Source organism: Pongo pygmaeus, chromosome 5 (assembly GCF_028885625.2).
Source record: "Pongo pygmaeus isolate AG05252 chromosome 5, NHGRI_mPonPyg2-v2.0_pri, whole genome shotgun sequence".
NCBI classification, from domain to species: Eukaryota; Metazoa; Chordata; class Mammalia; order Primates; family Hominidae; genus Pongo; species Pongo pygmaeus.
This window is the reverse complement of record NC_072378.2, coordinates 47,618,940-47,636,528: the sequence shown is the minus strand read 5'-3', so window position 1 is coordinate 47,636,528 and position 17,589 is coordinate 47,618,940. Positions and strand designations below refer to the sequence as shown.

General features: G+C 40.5%; 1 protein-coding gene across 2 annotated transcripts in view; it reads left to right on the top strand.

Moving 5' to 3' along the window:
- The window catches only part of TNFRSF21 (TNF receptor superfamily member 21), a 77,493-nt gene extending 60,072 nt beyond the window's left edge, over window positions 1-17,421 (top strand). The window contains exons 5-6 of one of the 2 annotated variants that reach the window (XM_054491952.2): window positions 13,608-13,836; window positions 15,978-17,421. In XM_054491952.2, the coding sequence (XP_054347927.2) occupies window positions 13,608-13,836; window positions 15,978-16,207 (459 nt within the window). In that variant the 3' untranslated portion in view covers window positions 16,208-17,421. The remainder of the gene's footprint in view (window positions 1-13,607; window positions 13,837-15,977) is intronic. The other variant, XM_054491953.2, reaches the window with a different exon arrangement.
- Window positions 17,422-17,589: the final 168 nt, after the last annotated feature.

Genomic DNA, 17,589 nt, shown 5'->3' with positions numbered 1-17,589 from the left:
TATCTGGGTTCAGTGCCTCAGAGCTGGAAATCCCAGCTAACTGTAGCTATGTGTTGCTTACTGCCTGAGCACATGTTCCTAGGCTGGCTGGAAAGTTTTCTCTAGCAGGGGAGATAATGGTCTGCTTCCTCAATAGCTGTCAGAAAAAGAGAAACAAAACTGAGCAAGTGAATTTCTGGTTTTCCATGGTTTTTTTTTTCGCTCCCCTCTTTTATTTTAGAGCCTTTGTATGTGCAGAGAGACTTAACCAGTGCACTCTTTCCCTGCGCCTTGGATAGGGTGGGAGGAAGGGAGTCTGTTTCTTCTCCATAGGAAACCCTGGACAAACAATTTCTCTAACTCTGAGATTTTTCCATTTAAAATGGGAATTACAGGACCTGCCCTTGACGCTCTGAGTGGTTATCAAAATTAATTTTGATAATCAAATTACTGTGGGCCATACTAGAGTGAGATATTAAAGTGATGCTTAGCAGCTAGGTTCAGAAGTATTATATCTGTGATTAGAGTTTCAGCATCCCTTCATTGCTTCCTGAGAGAAAGGGGCAGAAAAAGAAATTTTATAGATACTTAAAAAATGATGATATTAAAAACAACCACAACAATTTAAAATAATATAAATTGTTACTTTAGCTGTCTGCTTTGATCAGAGATTCACAAATATAAAGGACTGATGTTAACCAGGCAGCAGAGTTGAGAATCGATGCTCTACTTCTTATCTCTCCTTCCATAAGATTAAGCAGATTAAAACTACACTATAATTTAACAACCAGTGGACCCACCGCCAATGTTTTGTGGTGGTGGTTGTTGATTTCTATATAATAGAATGATTCTTTGTTAGGATATTTTAGTCCTTTCCAGAACCACATAGGGGACCTATGTCTCAGGAACAGAGCATTTGTGCACTTAGGCACTCTCTCTCTCTCTACTATAGTAGACTCTGTGTTGGATCCTGGATGGCTTTGCTCTGTATAATCAACTCGGAGAATCCCAACAGCTAGAGAAGTACTGGGCCTTCTATTTTGGTGAGAACAGCACTCCTGCCTCTGCTGCAGAGGGAACTACAGTTACTGATTTTTTGCTTACCAGCTGCAGGATGCAGCTGTCCTTATCTACGGGTCTGACTGAGACCAGCTATTTTCAGAAATTTAATACAGTGAGGGCGAGTTGAAGCAAATACCAGCTGTACATTAACTGTTGGCTTTTTGGCTACTCAAATTAGTCTTTGTCATTAATTTTCCAATTTGTCATCTCTTAGAAATTAGGGATTCTTGTCCTAAGACCTGAGGACCTAAGGTAACAGCTAAACTTGCATGTATCTAGCAGCTGCCCTCTGCCGTGTTACTATAGCATGGAGGGTTATTTAAGGTCAAGTTACTTAATTCATGGGGTGTGACTGCAGGCTCTGGGGAACTTCTGGGGTGGTGAGGAGAAAAGGACATTATAAAGGGATTGCTGACACACATAGAACCAGAACATTTAATGATGCTTGTGTTTAAAGTTGTCATTGTGCACAAAGGAGCAATGTTTATAAATAGGCTTTAGATTTTTAATTACATTTCAGGCTGTTCTATTTATTATCATAGTCCAAGGTTTCATTCAGTTAGTTGACAACCATTTGTCAAACACCAGCTGTGAGCCTGGTACTGGGTAAAGAAGAAAAGTGGTCAGTGCCTTTCAATAACTCACTTGTGGTGATGGAGACACATGTGCAAATAATTATAATTCAGTGTGATAAGCAAATGTTATAATAGAAGTGTGCATGAGGAATTATAAGCATCAGGGTGAAGGAGTACTCAACCTGCCAAAAAAATACATAGAAAGCTAGAGCAGATATATATTTGTCCATTTGAAAGTCACTTAAAAAAATCAGACTAGTTTTTTTTCAAGACTATATTTTGGTCTTCTTTCTTGAAACTTTCACATTTGGTTTCTGCCTAGGAAGCCCCACCTGCTTTTTCATATTAAGGGCTTCTCATATCTTTGACTCTGCAAAGAACGTCTGTTTTACTTACATCCTTGTTTTGCTCAGTAGCAAGCTTTTTAGAAACCCTTAACTGTTCTGTAATATTTAAGGTATAGAAATAAGGTTTTAATGTCCCATTTCATGTCCCGTGCTAGATATCGAACTTTGAATCTCCAGGAACTACTAGAAGGAACTGACAAATTCAAGAATTTGACTTTGTCCCTCTGAATCAGGTTTGAATTTTGCTTTTGCCACTCACTGTGTGACCTTGGGCAAATCCTATACAGTCTCCAAGCCTCAGTTTCTTTGTAAGTGCCTTGTAAAGATCTTGCTGAGAACTAGAGGTGAGTTTAAATGCCCAGTCCTGCACTTGACATAGAGCAGGGGGCTCAGTAAATCTTAGCAACTATTTTCTGTGTTGGAAATTGAATTCTACATTGTCCTTTTCTTGACTTGACAGCAAATGCATTATGTTTTCAGTAAATGCACATTAAGTTGAAAGTGAATCAGCATTTTCTAAATATGTGTTGTGTCCCAAACACTGTCTGGGTGCTCTATAGCTGGTTTATTTAGCAAGCTTCACGGTCCTGAGAAGTATAGGTGGGTATGTTCTAATTAAGATAGTGATATGGTTTGGGTCTGTGTCCCTGCCCAAACCTCATGTTGAATTGTAATTCCCAGTGTTGGAGGTGGGGCCTGGTGGGAGGTGACTGGATCATGCAGGCAGATTTCCCGCTTTGGCGCTGTTCTTGCAATAGAGTTCTCATGAGATCTGATTGGGTAAAAGCGTGTGGCACCTCCCCCCGTCACCACTGCTCCGACCATGTAAGACATGCCTGCTTCCCCTTTGCCTTCTGCCATGATTGTAAGTTTCCTGAGGCCTCCCCAGTCATGCTTCCTGTGCAGCTTGCAGAACCGTGAGCATATGAAACCTCATTTCTTTATAAATTATCCAACTTCAGGTATTTCTTTGCTATGAAAACTGACTAATACAGATATATTACTATATTTCATTGAACCCCGTGTCAATTGTAAGATATACCATTGTCATTATGTATTACTGAGAAAGAAATAAAATACTGCTAATTATAATTGTAAGAGACACCCCTATTTCAGAGATGTTAAAATGTGAAAAAAATATGCATCATAGAATTAAAAAAAATAGTAGTTGAGCTTGCTGTATGCAGATCATAAGGAGAAAAGTCTAGGAAACAGATTCTTGGGGTCTTTATATTAATGTACACTCCCTCCCCAACACACACACACACACACACACACACTCTTCTTATTAGTATTGCCTTTAAGGTTGAGATAATTCAACACAGACAATTTATTTAGTAGATTATCAGAGCACCCATTATGTATTGAGCCCTGTACCAGGCACTGAGATACTAAATGAAACAAAACAAAACACAAAGCAGAATCATCCCTTAGGATGCTGACAGTTTTATAGGAGGGATAGATATGTGAGCCAGACTTGAGAATATATTCTGTGAAGCTGCTATACAGAGGGATGGAAGTGGGCTTTAATTTTTTTCTGAGACAGAGTGTCTCACCGTTCAGAAAAGGCTGGGTCTATTAGTGGATGACATTTCCCACCCCTTTAATCTACACCCTTTACTGGCTTTCTCAAAAAGTGCATTGGGAGGAAATCAGAATCAATACTGTGAAAAGAAGCTTATTTTCTCCATCAATTACCAGTGCAGGAGAGCACATTTTCATTTTTTCTTTTTAAAGCCAAAACACCGATTTGGATAAAGTTGAATAGCTTCCAGCTTTGGCCTAGCTTCTCCACTCTGTGTTTGTGAAAGTGTCCCTTATTCTGTTATAACCCAAGTGTCAATGACAGGTACACTTGCTGATGAGGAATTGCATCATGGTCAGCAGTAGGTTTTATTTTATATCAGTTAATTTCAAGGTTTTCATCACTTGTTTTTCACCATTTCCTTGGGAGAGACTAATGTCATTCCTGATTTTTTAAGAAACAATTGCCACAGAGGAAACTTTGATTGATCTACAGTTGGACTTTCAGAGGACAGGCTGAAATTAAATGCCCAACAACAAAAATGACTTATCACCAAAAAAGTACTAGAAAAAAAAATTGGGGGAAATGTTTTGTTTTTATAATCACAACAGTAGAGAATAACATAAAGCACAGAAGCCATACAAGAACAATGCAACTACTTAACAATAAATAAACAAGCCAGAGTATACCATATATAAATCAAAAGACAAAATAATCACTGGTCGGAATTGTTTGAAACATAGGGTTCAGTTTCTTGAAAAATAAGGAGTTTTTACAAATTAAGAAAAAAATGTGCAGTCTTGTGAACAAGACAGTTCACAGAGAAAGAAATACTGAAGACTTTTTTTTTTTTTTTTTGAGACGGAGTCTTGCTCTGTCGCCCAGGCTGAAGTGCAGTGGCACCATCTCGGCTCACTGCAAGCTCCGCCCCCCGGGGTTCACGCCATTCTCCTGCCTCAGCCTCCCGAGTAGCTGGGAATATAGGCGCCCGCCACCAGGCCTGGCTAATTTTTTTTGTATTTTTTAGTAGAGATGGGGTTTCACCGTGTTAGCCAGGATGGTCTCGATCTCCTGACCTTGTGATCTGCCCGCCTCGGCCTCCCAAAGTGCTGAGATTACAGGCGTGAGCCATCGCGCCCGGCCTGAAGACTTTATAAACATGCAGATTTTTAACCTCTCAGGCTGGCATGGAGACCTATGATTCCACATCTAGGAAGGTATCTTACACATGTTCACATGCATTCAGAATGATGCAAGTACACGTGTATTCATTGTAGTGTCATGTGTAATAGCAAAAGAGTGAGGAGATCTACAAATGCCCTTCACTAGAGGACTGGTTATGTAAGTTATTGAACATCCATACAATGGAACAGCATGCACTTGTCAGAAGAAGTGAGTCAGCTCTTCATGTGCTAACCTCAAGAAGGGTTAAACGAAAAAAGGCAAGGTGAAGAATAGTACGTAGGATGGGGCACAGTGGCTCACTCCTGTAATCCCAGCACTTTGGGAGGCCAAGGTGGGCAGATCACTTGAAGTCAGGAGTTTGAGAACAGCCTGGCCAACATGGTGAAACCCCATCTCTACTAATACAAAAATTATCTGGGCCTGTTGGTGGACGCCTGTAATCCCAGCTAGTCAGGAGGCTGAGGCACGAAAATCAATTGAATACAGGATATGGAGGCTGCAGTGAGCTGAGATTGCACCACTGCACTCCAGCCTGGGAGACATGAAAAAAACAAAACCAAAAAAAAACAGTATTTACATTGTGCCACCATACTGCAAATATATATACATGTATATATACACGCACACACACAGTATATACAAAGATGTTAAAAATTGTTTTAAAAAATAAGGGGGGTGGAGAACATATGTACTTGTTTATTGGTATAGGTATAGACTATCTCTGGAAGAGTATATTGTGACTTGGTAACAGTAGTTACCACCACGGAGGGAAGCTGAGTTGCCGAGACTTGGAAGTCAGAGGTTAAAGTCAAAGGTTAACTTAGACTTGTAGACCATATGCATTGTGATTCTAATGGCATGAATCTAATGAATGGACTTATTATGCAATGCTAATTTAATCAGATTTAATGAGTTCAAAAAGCCCAAGTCATAAAGATGAACTTAAGCCTTCTTACTTCAAGGTCTTGAGTTTCCTATGAAATTACTTTCCATCCTCCACCGTGTCTTACGGCAAGCTTTAAAAAGGTTTGTGAAACTTTTTCTCATGGATAGAATTATCAAAAGGCTTTTTTGTGGGAAAGATTTTCCAATAGAAGTTTAGGGAAACCTAAGGAATTTCCAACGGAGCCTGATCTCCTCATGTTCCGATGGTGATGAGCTCTTAAAAGTCTTGGCAATATATTCAAACGTGAGTGGGCTCCAACTCTGAGCCAAGAGAACCCACTTATTCACTGTCCTCACTTCCTCTTTTTGAGAAAGCTAGTCAGTGAGTGAGCTCAGGGCGGCAACACCACTACCGTCGATGTCAGCAGCCTGGACAGCTTGCACACACCCGTGCCGGCAGCGGGGCGGGGCTGCCCCCCCTTTTCCCTCCCTCCGGAGCCAGCTGGTTCTTACCAGCTTTGGCAGCTTTGTGCAGCACTATTTGTTGTGTTGTGGCTTTTCTCCTGTACATACAGGAAAGGCACAGCTCTCTTGCTTAGGGCAAGGATTGGCTATTGACACTTTGACTTAAATGGGGGTGGATTTATAGACTTTGGTGCTCAATTTTGAAATTAACTCTTAGAAGTGATGAGAATTCTAAGACGAGGTATATACAGAAAATTATAGCCAACTACCTTGATTTGAGTTTGGGGTATTTAAGCGAGAAACCCACCGTGACCAGCTAACCTAGTCTAACTTCATATGCCTTAAGTAAGGTTGCAGTTGAAACAAAACCTTTTCATTATTCTGTGCTTAAACAGATCTAGGGTGAGTGGGAGTGTTTTTTAAAATAATTCCCCAGTGGTTTTGGCATTTTTTTGGCCAGGTTAATCCTGAGACTCCCCTGATGGTGGGTGAATTTGTTCTGCAGGCTCTGCATTGGCTCCCAGCTTAAAGTTCACTCACCTATGCCATCTCTGTGGTCTGGCTTGGGGGTTCCCAAGGAAGCTGAGCAGAACATCTTGGTGTTGTGCTCCTGTTCCTTCTTCCATCCCATGACATCCAGTGATCCCAGGGAGCTCTAGACAGCAGATGGCCCTCGCCGTCCACTTGGCAATTGACAATTTAGATTTAAGTGTTGGTGCTGTTCCCTACTTATGCAATGGAAGCACCTCCTTGCTTCATGTACTAAAGTCTGGGCTGTGCAGGAGAAGAAGAAAGAAGGAAAGAAAACAAGAGGTTTTAACTCAACAATCAGAAGCCCAGGAAAAGTTTGGGGAATTTTTGTCTTAAAGTTACTTGACTCTTGGCCCTTCTCTTTAATTTTTTAAAATAACATTTTAAGAGAAGACGTACAAAGCAAAGAAAATTTGGAAGCACAGTACAAAAATAATAAATCTACCATCTAGATTCAATAGTTATTCACATTTTGGCATATTTGCTTTATCTATGTATGTATACGTTTCCAGTCCATAGTCCCATTTCGAAGACTTTCTCTAAATTTCTTATAACTGATAATCCTTCTTTCAAGCATTTAGAAATCAGCATTTTTCCATTTGCCTCTTAAGATTTTTGTTTGCAAAAAAAATTTGGGTATATTTGGGTTCTACTTGCCAAGACCCCTTACTCTGGATTGAATTGAACAAGAATTCACACTCAGAAGAATAATTTTAAAATCATTGCCTCTCATCATCTGAAACTTTTTTTTTTAGGGTGATGTATTTGTTTTTATTTTTTAAGGGAGAAATCATTATATGCAAGTATTCTACAGTGTCCGAACTTAGGAATTGAATAGATTCAGATAAATTGTTTTGTGATCAGGCTGGTAACCTCATTATATGAACCCTCATTTATATCTGAAATCCTGGAACCACATAGATTTGAATAAGAAAGCATTTCTTATTATCTGAATTCCTCTTCTCTAAAGACCACATAGATTCAGATATCAAGAAATACTTTTCTGGCAAAGAAAATTTGCCTTTTTTTCCTCCCAGAGCCCAATCTTATATGCCTGTATAGGCCTATAGAAGGTCTTGAAATCTAATTTGATTTTGATTATGTGGGCAGCTGGGAGAGCAGGGGAAACAGGCTTGAGATAATATCATAATTCTTAAATAGTTGTAATTTTATATTTATTTGCGACTAGAATTCCTTTGAGATAAACCTTTAGTAGAAATTGAATTTGTTTGTTTTTTTTTTTAACCAGCCACTGGTCTGTTGGGATCTGAAATATTTTCAATAGAAAACAAAGTTATTGACTACAGTTGAGGTATATGGTATTTACAGAATCTCTCATATTTATCTTAGGGCGGTCATCCAGCTGGAGTATAAGTCTGCCATTGAGTCCCAGGTACTTGCAGATCTCACCTCTACTCCCTTCACTCTGGCGGAGGGGCTCGGGCAATGCCTTGTGGTCATGTGATCGCTTATAATCAGTTTACAGGGTTTGTCAATTTGCTCTAAATGCTGTGGGATCTAGACAGGGAAGTGGCAGCAAAGAGGGTAACTTTGAAACTAGACAGACTTGGTCTTGAATCCTGGTTCTATGGCTTGGGGCAAGTTATTACCTCTTAGAGCCTCAGTTTCCTCATCTGTAAAATGGGGCTAATACAACTTCCTTAGCAGCAAACGAATCACAGATATTTTCTGCTGAATCACCTAGCACAGTATTGGCAATGGCTTATTTCTTCAGGTCTCTTTTTGTTACCTCATATGGAAAAGCAGTAAGTTTCAGTTAGATTTAGCAAATGGGCTTTTAAAAACCATTATTAAAGTGATAGAGATTTTCACAAATGTAACATAGAACTCTTCCTTCTTTCTAAGTGTTGAATGAGGTCTGGAGGGAAAATTAAATCAAAACAGTGACTTTACTGTAAGGAGCTTTCTGCTGGGGACTATCAGGCATATCTAGTTATATTAGGGAAAAGGGGCCTGGTGGTATTGAACCATTTTAGCAGGCTGGCAAAGAGCATCCAGGCTGGGCAATTAATGCTTCATTTCAGGGGGTCACTGATGCATCAAAGTCATTAATTAGTTTTATGAAAACAGATTGTGCAATCACAGGGAGATTGTAATTGGGTAGTAATTGAAAATAACTTTGTGGTAAACTTTCGTTGAGTAGGTAGTTCAGTTGGGGGTAACTTGGAAGGGGAAAGAGAATTGGAGTGGGGGATTAGGGCATGAGGAGAATGAAATAGCAACAGCAAGACAAGCAATGTCTTCTCTCTTTTCTTGCAATGCTTTTTCCAGGATTTTCATGACTTTGATTTTTAGGAGCTGACTATGGGGAACATGAAGTACATGCCACACAGATGGCAGTTGAGGCTGGAGTTCTCGCCTATTCCTGCTCTCAGAGTCTACTCAGGAATGCTGCCAGATCTTGCTGCCTCAAAATCTTATTTCATTTATCTACCACCCTTCTCATGAATAAAACTTGGAAGGATTTTCCTTTACCATCCATGGCTCTGCCATCCCCGGGGCTAGGGGAATACTGCAACCTCCACCAGTGTGTCATCTCAGGAAAGGCCAGTCAACAGGGAAGTCATTTTTCAGTTCGATATTAGAAGTGGAGAATTATTTTTGAGCTTCAGTTTCCTTTTTTTTTTTTTTTGAGATGGAGTCTTGCTCTGTCGCCCAGGCTGGAGTGCAGTGGCGCAATCTCGCCTCACTGCAACCTCCTGGGTTCAAGCGATTCTCCTGCCTCAGCCTCCTGAGCAGCTGGGATTACAGGCATGTGCCACCATGCCCGGCTAATTTTTGTAGTTTTAGTAGAGACAGGGTTTCGCTGTGTTGACCAGGCTGGTCTTGAACTCCTGACCTACAGTGATCTGCCCATTTGGCCTCCCAAAGTGTTGGGATTACAGGTGTAAGCCTCTGCGCCCGGCCTCAGTTTCCAATTTTGATTTGGTTAAGCACCCAGAGTGGGTACTTCAGTTTTTTAGAAGTCTGGTTGGTGCGGGAATGTAGGGTTGGCAAGGGCACAGCTGGAAATGGGGAAGGGCAATGATGACAGTCATGGTTCATTGTGGTACAATCCAGATACAAGTTAAATCATTATTCTCATAAACACTGCTACCAAACTCAGTAGCCCAGAGATGTCCAGATTCCCAAAGCAGTAGTCTGTTTACCTAATCCATTTGGATGGTTCCTTGTACTCAGTGGTAGAGGTGCTCGGAAAGGAAAATTGTTAGGTCAGCAGCAGAGCTTTAGGTGTGACTCAGCCTTGAGTAAGTTGAACCATTTATCTTTCTTCCCTTATCAGTTTGGACTAATAAGTATCTGGAAGGACTAAGCGTGTTTGCATGGAAACTAATCAGAAGGACATTTGGAACTTGTTTGGCTGAAAGAAATGCCACGCTCTTGAAGTTCACAAAATAGAATTGTTCTCTTTTGGGCTGCTTTGGGAGCACTCCATGCCCCCTACCATTTTGGTCTATTTACTGTCCCCACCTCATTTCTCAACGTGAGTCTTCCAAGTTAGGATTATGTCATGGCAGTAGGCAAAAAGAACTGTAGTTTTCAAGTTTCTCCAAAGGAGCTTCAAATAAGTGACAGATACACTGCCTTTACAGGCCACGTTTTCTTAATATCTGCCTTATTGAAATAAGTTAGGGCATATATGAATGCCATGTCCATGAACATTTCACAAAAGTATAGACAGGAGCTCAGCCACATTGATAATCTTCCTGCTACCCTGTTTCTTGGCTACCCATATAAATAAGAGCTGCTGCAGCCACAACATTTTCAAGGTAGCGGAAGGAAAATATACTTATCGGTGGTGACTGCTTTTATAAACAACATTTATTGATTTTCTAGCTGTAAAAGTTAATATATCTTTTTTTCTTTCTTTTTTTTGAGACAGAGTCTCACTCTGTCGTCCAGGCTGGAGTGCAGTGGCACGATCTCGGCTCACTGCAACCTCCATCTCCCTGGTTCAAGCAATTCTCCTGCCTCAGACTACCAAGTAGTTGGGATTACAGGCGCCTGCCACCACGCCTGGCTCATTTTTGTATTTTTAGTGGAGACAGGGCTTCACCATGTTGCCCAGGCTTGTCTTGAACTCCTGACCTCAAGTGATCCACCCACCTTGGCCTCCCAAAGTGCTAGTATTATAGGTCAACTGGTTATGGTCAATTGAAATGGGAGGATGTATATATAAAATATTAAATGGAACAACAACAAAAAAAATAGGTGTGAGTCACCGCGCCCAGCCTAATATATCTTTATAGAGAATTTGAAAAGCTCAAAGAATCTTAGGAAATAAATTATTTTATTTTATGAGTATCTTGGTAAATTTATGCTCAAAGTTTTTATAAGAGGATCCTCTTCTCTGGAAATACGGCTTTCTTGTTTAGAGTATTTGTTTTCTCTTTAGTATCTAAATCTTATTGTAGGTGTTCTTCATTGGCTATAAACTCAGAATACTGAGCCATGAACTTTCAGAATTAATAAAACAAGGAATTAATTTATTCCACATATTCTGATGACTCACTGTTCTGATTAGAAAGCAGAAGTAACACAATGCCTAGTACGGTAGCAGTACTGCAAACCAGCTTTGATGGATATTAGATATATTATGGTAAAGCACGGAAAGAAATTTCTATGAGCATTTTTTTTTCTTTTGGGAAAAAATGAAAACTTTAGATGAAGTCAGAATGCAACCAGCTACTGTTGCACAAAGTAAGAGATACTTATAGTTAGTAACTGCGTAGATTTTCTAGAAAGATGATTTTTAAATGGTCTCTGGCTTTAGTGATGATTGTTAGCTCTGTTGTGATGCTAATACCATTTGTAGGGGCATTTTCATATTCACCTGACTCATTGTTAATTACAGGAGAGCATCAGTTCAGCATTCTGTCTTTCCAATTATGTTGGAAATCATGTGCTCAAGTTTTACTAATAGGACCTTTTGGTGAAATTGGGGGGAAAATTAAACATTTCAAGTTTTCAAATGAATTTAGGAAACAGGTGGGTGGACTTTTTAGTTCGTTGGCATGTGATTTGTGGGTGGAAATTTCCTTTTAAGCAGGAACAGTGTACTATATTGACTGACCATGTCTTCCAATGTATTGTCCCTGAGAACTAGGATGTAGACAAGTGTTCTTGGTCTAACTGAGTGAATTAAAAAAGTGTGTTGGCGTGAATGGCCATGTGCATTTTCAAGGAGGAGGGGCACGCGCCAGGGCCTATGGAATTAACATTTTACAAGCATATATGTAACATCTGTCTGTAGATCAGAAAGGGACTGCTAGGTATGCATGTTTCCCAAGTCTGAAACTTGCCCTGGAAGCAGCAGCAGGGTGTGAGTGGTGGTTCAGAGGAAAAAACGCTGTTGGAACATTAGACATGTGCCGTAATCAGTTATCTTCACAATCTGCAATCAGTTGCAAGAATTTCTCAGGCCTTAAAATTTGTAAAAGAAGCAGTTGTGTTTGCTTTGTGCCTTATATAACTATCCCATGTAATACTTTGAAATATCAACATCTTCGTTGAAGAGCTTGAAAACATTTTACTTGAAGTGTGTGAGTGAAGGGATGAGGATTCTAAGGAGTGGTGATTAACAGCTTGGGGAGAGTGCCCATCATTCCCTGAACCCTGCTCTGTGTGATCTGGCCAGCTGGCTCCCAGGTTTTTTTATCCATGCCGGAAGAGCCAATAAAAAGATAAAGTCAATTACTAGGAGAGGCCACAAATGCCTGCCAGAGTTCTGACGTATTTTCTCAAATGAAAGGGCCAAATAGAGATGTCAAGCAGGCCTGAGTTGAGCACTGGCTTTCTCCCAGTAGCTGTGTGCCCTCTTTGGGCCCCAGTCACTTTACTGGTAAAATGAGGTCACATCACCTATCACTTCCCCCTGTGTCCACTGTACACCCCCAGTACAAGCCACATTCATACTGTATGTAGCCTCTGTAGGAGCGTCCTAACTGCTCTCCCTACTTTGATTCTTGCCTCCCTAAAATCCATTCTCTACCCACCAGCCAGAGTGATGGTGAGGCTCACCATCTTTATCTGAAACCATCTTGTGTGTTTGTTATTGTCTGTCTGACCTCCCCACTCCAGAATGCAATCTTCACAGTCTCTGTTCTATCCTTTCGGTCATCACTCTCTTCTCCCAGCCACTGACACCTCTCATTTTCTCCTGTTCTCATTCTTAATTTTAGCAGTTTTTTTCCTGAGCTAGTTTGAAATGGGAGTCAGAAAACCTGGGGTCTAGTTTTAGTTCTGTGACTTCTCTGTTGGCCCTTAGTTAAGAGAGTCACTTCACTTCTCCAGGCCCCAGTTTCCTTCCCTGTGAAGCTGAGTGTAAGAGTCAGCAAGCGCTGCAGTAACAAAGGACCGCAGACTGCATGGCTTAAACAACAGAAATTGGTCTTCTCACAATTCTGGAGCCTCAGAAGGCCAAGACCAAAGTGTCTTCTGAGGTTTCTCTCTTGGCTTGTAGATGGCTGCCTTCTCACCATGTCTTCACTGTGTCTTCCCTCTGTGTGCGTCTGTGTCCTCATCTCTTCTTTTTATTAAAGACACCAGTTATATCGGAGTGTGGCCAACCCTAAAGACCTCATTTTACTGTAATTACCTCTTTAAAGGCCCTCTCTCACAGTAGTCACATTCTGAAGTACTGGGGGTCAGGGCTTCAACATGGAGGTGGCATAATTCATTCAGCTCATAGTACTAAATTATATCTAAGACTCCTTTCAGCTCTACAAAATTATATTTTAAATTGGGGGTCTTTCTCCTTACACCCATGTTCCCTTCTACTCCCCTGAGATAATAGCTTGGTTCATATGCCTCCCAGTTTTTAGTACTCATGCATATCCTCACTGTATTTTTGAAGGGTTTAAAAGTCTGTGTGTGTGTCTAGCAATCATATAAATAAGTTAACGTCAACTGAAATGGGAGGATTATATATAAAATATTAAATGGAACCAAAAAAATAGCCTTTGAGGAGGGATTTTGATTTTACTGTTTTTTTTTCTATATATAATAATAAAAAAAAATTCCCTCCTACAGCTGGAAACTGACAAACTGGCTCTCCCCGTGAGCCCCAGCCCGCTTAGCCCGAGCCCCATCCCCAGCCCCAACGCGAAACTTGAGAATTCCGCTCTCCTGACGGTAGAGTCTTCCCCACAGGACAAGAACAAGGGCTTCTTCGTGGATGAGTCGGAGCCCCTTCTCCGCTGTGACTCTACATCCAGCGGCTCCTCCGCGCTAAGCAGGAACGGTTCCTTTATTACCAAAGGTACAGGCATCGCAGCAGACCTCACACACGCACTTAAACCCCCAAAAGAGCCCCTGGGATTTGTCCCTCCCCGTCCACAGTCCAGTTGTAGTTGAGAGTTGAGTCATCTGAATTACCTGCCCAGGAAGACCAGTCCAAAACTTCAAGATACGCTGGCCCGAGAGAAACCTCGCCATTGCCATTGGCTGGCGAAGACACGCCTCCGAAATCTTTACAGCTCACACTGCGTAGTGGAGAGCTATCGGCCACCCTTTATCCTCATGATGCTATCAAATGTGTATTTCGGGGAAGGCCTGATAAAATGTAGTCTGGCAAGATTTTTGAAAATTATTTACCAAGCTTGCTGTATCCAAAGATTTAAAGTTGAACTTAACTTGAGAGTCAGAAGTACAGGTTTTAGGTCGTGCGCAGCAGCTCGCGCCTGTAATCCGAGCACTTTGGAAGGCCGAGGTGGGCGGATCACTTGAAGCCAGGTGTTCGAGAACAACCTAGGCAACAAAGAAAGACATGGTCTCTACAAAAAAATTAAAAATTAACCAAGCATAGTGGTGTGCACCTGTAGTCCCAGCTGCTCCAGAGGCTAAGGCAGGAGGATCCCTTGAGCCCAGGAGTTTGTGCCACTCTGTTACCTGGGTAGCAGAGCAAGACCCTGTCTCAAAAACAAACAAAAAAACCCTAAACCAAAAAAACCTATTTCATTGAAATATAACTTGACTACTGAGTTTTTTGGTGCCACCTTAAATTTTGCACCAGGGGTGAGTGCCTCATTTGCCTCTTCATAAGCCCAGGCTCTGGCTGGCACCATATCCATATGGTAGGCACAATGTCCAAGCTTGAGCGTCATTGATAAAGTGGTTCTAGCCGGGCACGGTGGCTCACGCCTGTAATCCCAACACTTTGGGAAGCCGAGGTTGGCGGATCGCTTGAGGCCAGGAGTTAGAGATGAGCCTGGCCAACATGGTGAAACCCCATCTCTACTAAAAAAAAAGAAAAATTAGCCCGCTGTAGTTCCAGCTACTCGGAGGCTGAGGCAAAAGAATCACTTGACCCTGAGAGGCGGAGGTTGCAGTGAGCTGAGATCGTGCCACTGCACTCCAGAATGGGTGACAAGAGGAAAACTTTGTCTCAGAAAAAAGAAAACTACAGGTTTTAGTGACTTAAAAATACCCTAAAATTCACTTTGTTAAACTACATTGCAAATACCAATATTTTAAACATTATGGATTGGTAGTTTTGGCAAAGAATTTGCCACTTTTAATTTTTAATATCAGGGTAGGGAATTAGCATACACTATTTATGACAATTTTTAAAGAAATTTTCTAGTTTTGGGTAATTCCAGTTATATTTTAGTGAAAGGGTTATATTTGATATTTTATGTATTCATAAAATGTTATATTTACATCTTTATAATTTATATACTTTATATATTTATATTAATCTTTTACATTTACATAAAATATTTATATTTTAGTTTATATTTTATGTTATATATTATATTTTAGAAAAAGTGCTTTATAATAGTAATAAAAGTTATAGTTCCTCATCCCGATGTTAGGTATGACCTGAGAAGAAATAATATTTTCTTATTTATGTGCTTTTACTCTCTCAGCAGTTTAGTTCTAAAATATTACAATGTAATCAGAAAGTCACATAAGTAGACTACATTGTCTTGGAATTTTTGATCATTTGGAAAAGGGGTGGGCCTATGTATATCTTAGTTTAGTAAACACATTACAGATAGGGAAAGCAGTAAAGGTTTTTTAGTTGTTTGTTTTTGTTTCTTTGGTTTCTTTAAGTATCTCACCATTCACCTTCTGAATTCTAAAATAATTTAGAAGTTACATAAGTCTAGGCAAATGTCACATTAATGATACCTCAGCAAGCCATTCAAGCAAGACCTTGTCTGATCTCTACCAGGCAAGTCTTGTTTGCTATCTTACACGTGCAATGCAAGTAAAAACTCTTGTGTTGTTTCGAATGTGCCAGAGGATCACTCACTCTCTCACTGTAATGGAGGATGGAGAATAATAGGCTGAGGGGGGAAATAGATGTCTCTCTCTCTAGTACCCTGCTCTCCTTCCTCCAGGCCTTGCCAGTACAGTCACCTTACAGCTGTCTTTGCTTCCTTCTCTTCTCTGCAGAAAAGAAGGACACAGTGTTGCGGCAGGTACGCCTGGACCCCTGTGACTTGCAGCCTATCTTTGATGACATGCTCCACTTTCTAAATCCTGAGGAGCTGCGGGTGATTGAAGAGATTCCCCAGGCTGAGGACAAACTGGACCGGCTATTCGAAATTATTGGAGTCAAGAGCCAGGAAGCCAGCCAGACCCTCCTGGACTCTGTTTATAGCCATCTTCCTGACCTGCTGTAGAACATAGGGATACTGCATTCTGGAAATTACTCAATTTAGTGGCAGGGTGTTTTTTTAATTTTCTTCTGTTTCTGATTTGTGTTGTTTGGGGGGTGTGTGTGTGTGTGTGTGTGTGTGTGTTTAACAGAGTATATGGCCAGTGCTTGAGTTCTTTCTTTCTCTCTCTCTCTCTTTTTTTTTTTTAATAACTCTTCTGGGAAGTTGGTTTATAAGCCTTTGCAAGGTGTAACTGTTGTGAAATACCCACCACTAAAGTTTTTTAAGTTCCGTATTTTCTCCATTTTGCCTTCTTGTGTATTTTCAAGATTATTCTGTGCACTTTAAATTTACTTAACTTATCATAAATGCAGTGTGACTTTTCCCACACACTGGATTGTGAGGCTCTTAACTTCTTAAAAGTATAATGGCATCTTGTGAATCCTATAAGCAGTCTTTATGTCTCTTAACATTCATACCTACTTTTTAAAAACAAATATTATTACTATTTTTATTATTTTTTGTCCCTTATAAATTTTCTTAAAGATTAAGAAAATTTAAGACCCCACTGAGTTACTGTAATGCAATTCAACTTTGAGTTATCTTTTAAATATGTCTTGTATAGTTCATGTTCATGGCTGAAACTTGACCACACTATTGCTGATTGTATGGTTTTCACCTGGACACCGTGTAGAATGCTTGATTACTTGTACTCTTCTTATGCTAATATGCTCTGGGCTGGAGAAATGAAATCCTCAAGCCATCGGGATTTGCTATTTAAGTGGCTTGGCAACTGGGCCACCAAAGAACTTGAACTTCACCTTTTAGGAATTGAGCTGTTCTGGAACACATTGCTGCACTTTGGAAAGTCAAAATCAAGTGCCAGTGGCACCCTTTCCATAGAGAATTTGCCCAGCTTTGCTTTAAAAGATGTCTTGTTTTTTATATACACATAGTCAATAGGTCCAATCTGCTCTCAAGGCCTTGGTCTTGGTGGGATTCCTTCACCAATTACTTTAATTAAAAATGGCTGCAGCTGTAAGAACCCTTGTCTGATATATTTGCAACTATGCTCCCATTTACAAATGTACCTTCTAATGCTCAGTTGCCAGGTTCCAGTGCAAAGGTGGCGTGGACTCCCTTTGTGTGGGTGGGGTTTGTGGGTAGTGGTGAAGGACCGATATCAGAAAAATGCCTTCAAGTGTACTAATTTATTAATAAATATTAGGTGTTTGTTACTTAAGTAGTCCGAGTGTATTTAATCATTAAATTTCTTGCTTTGTACATGTCCTCTAGTTGTGAGTCTTGGATTAGTCTTTTGCAAAAGTATGTGTGTTCTAAAAACCTCAGCTATTCTAATCTGTAAATCTTGGAAATTAGCAAAGATTTCAGGCAGGGCATCCACT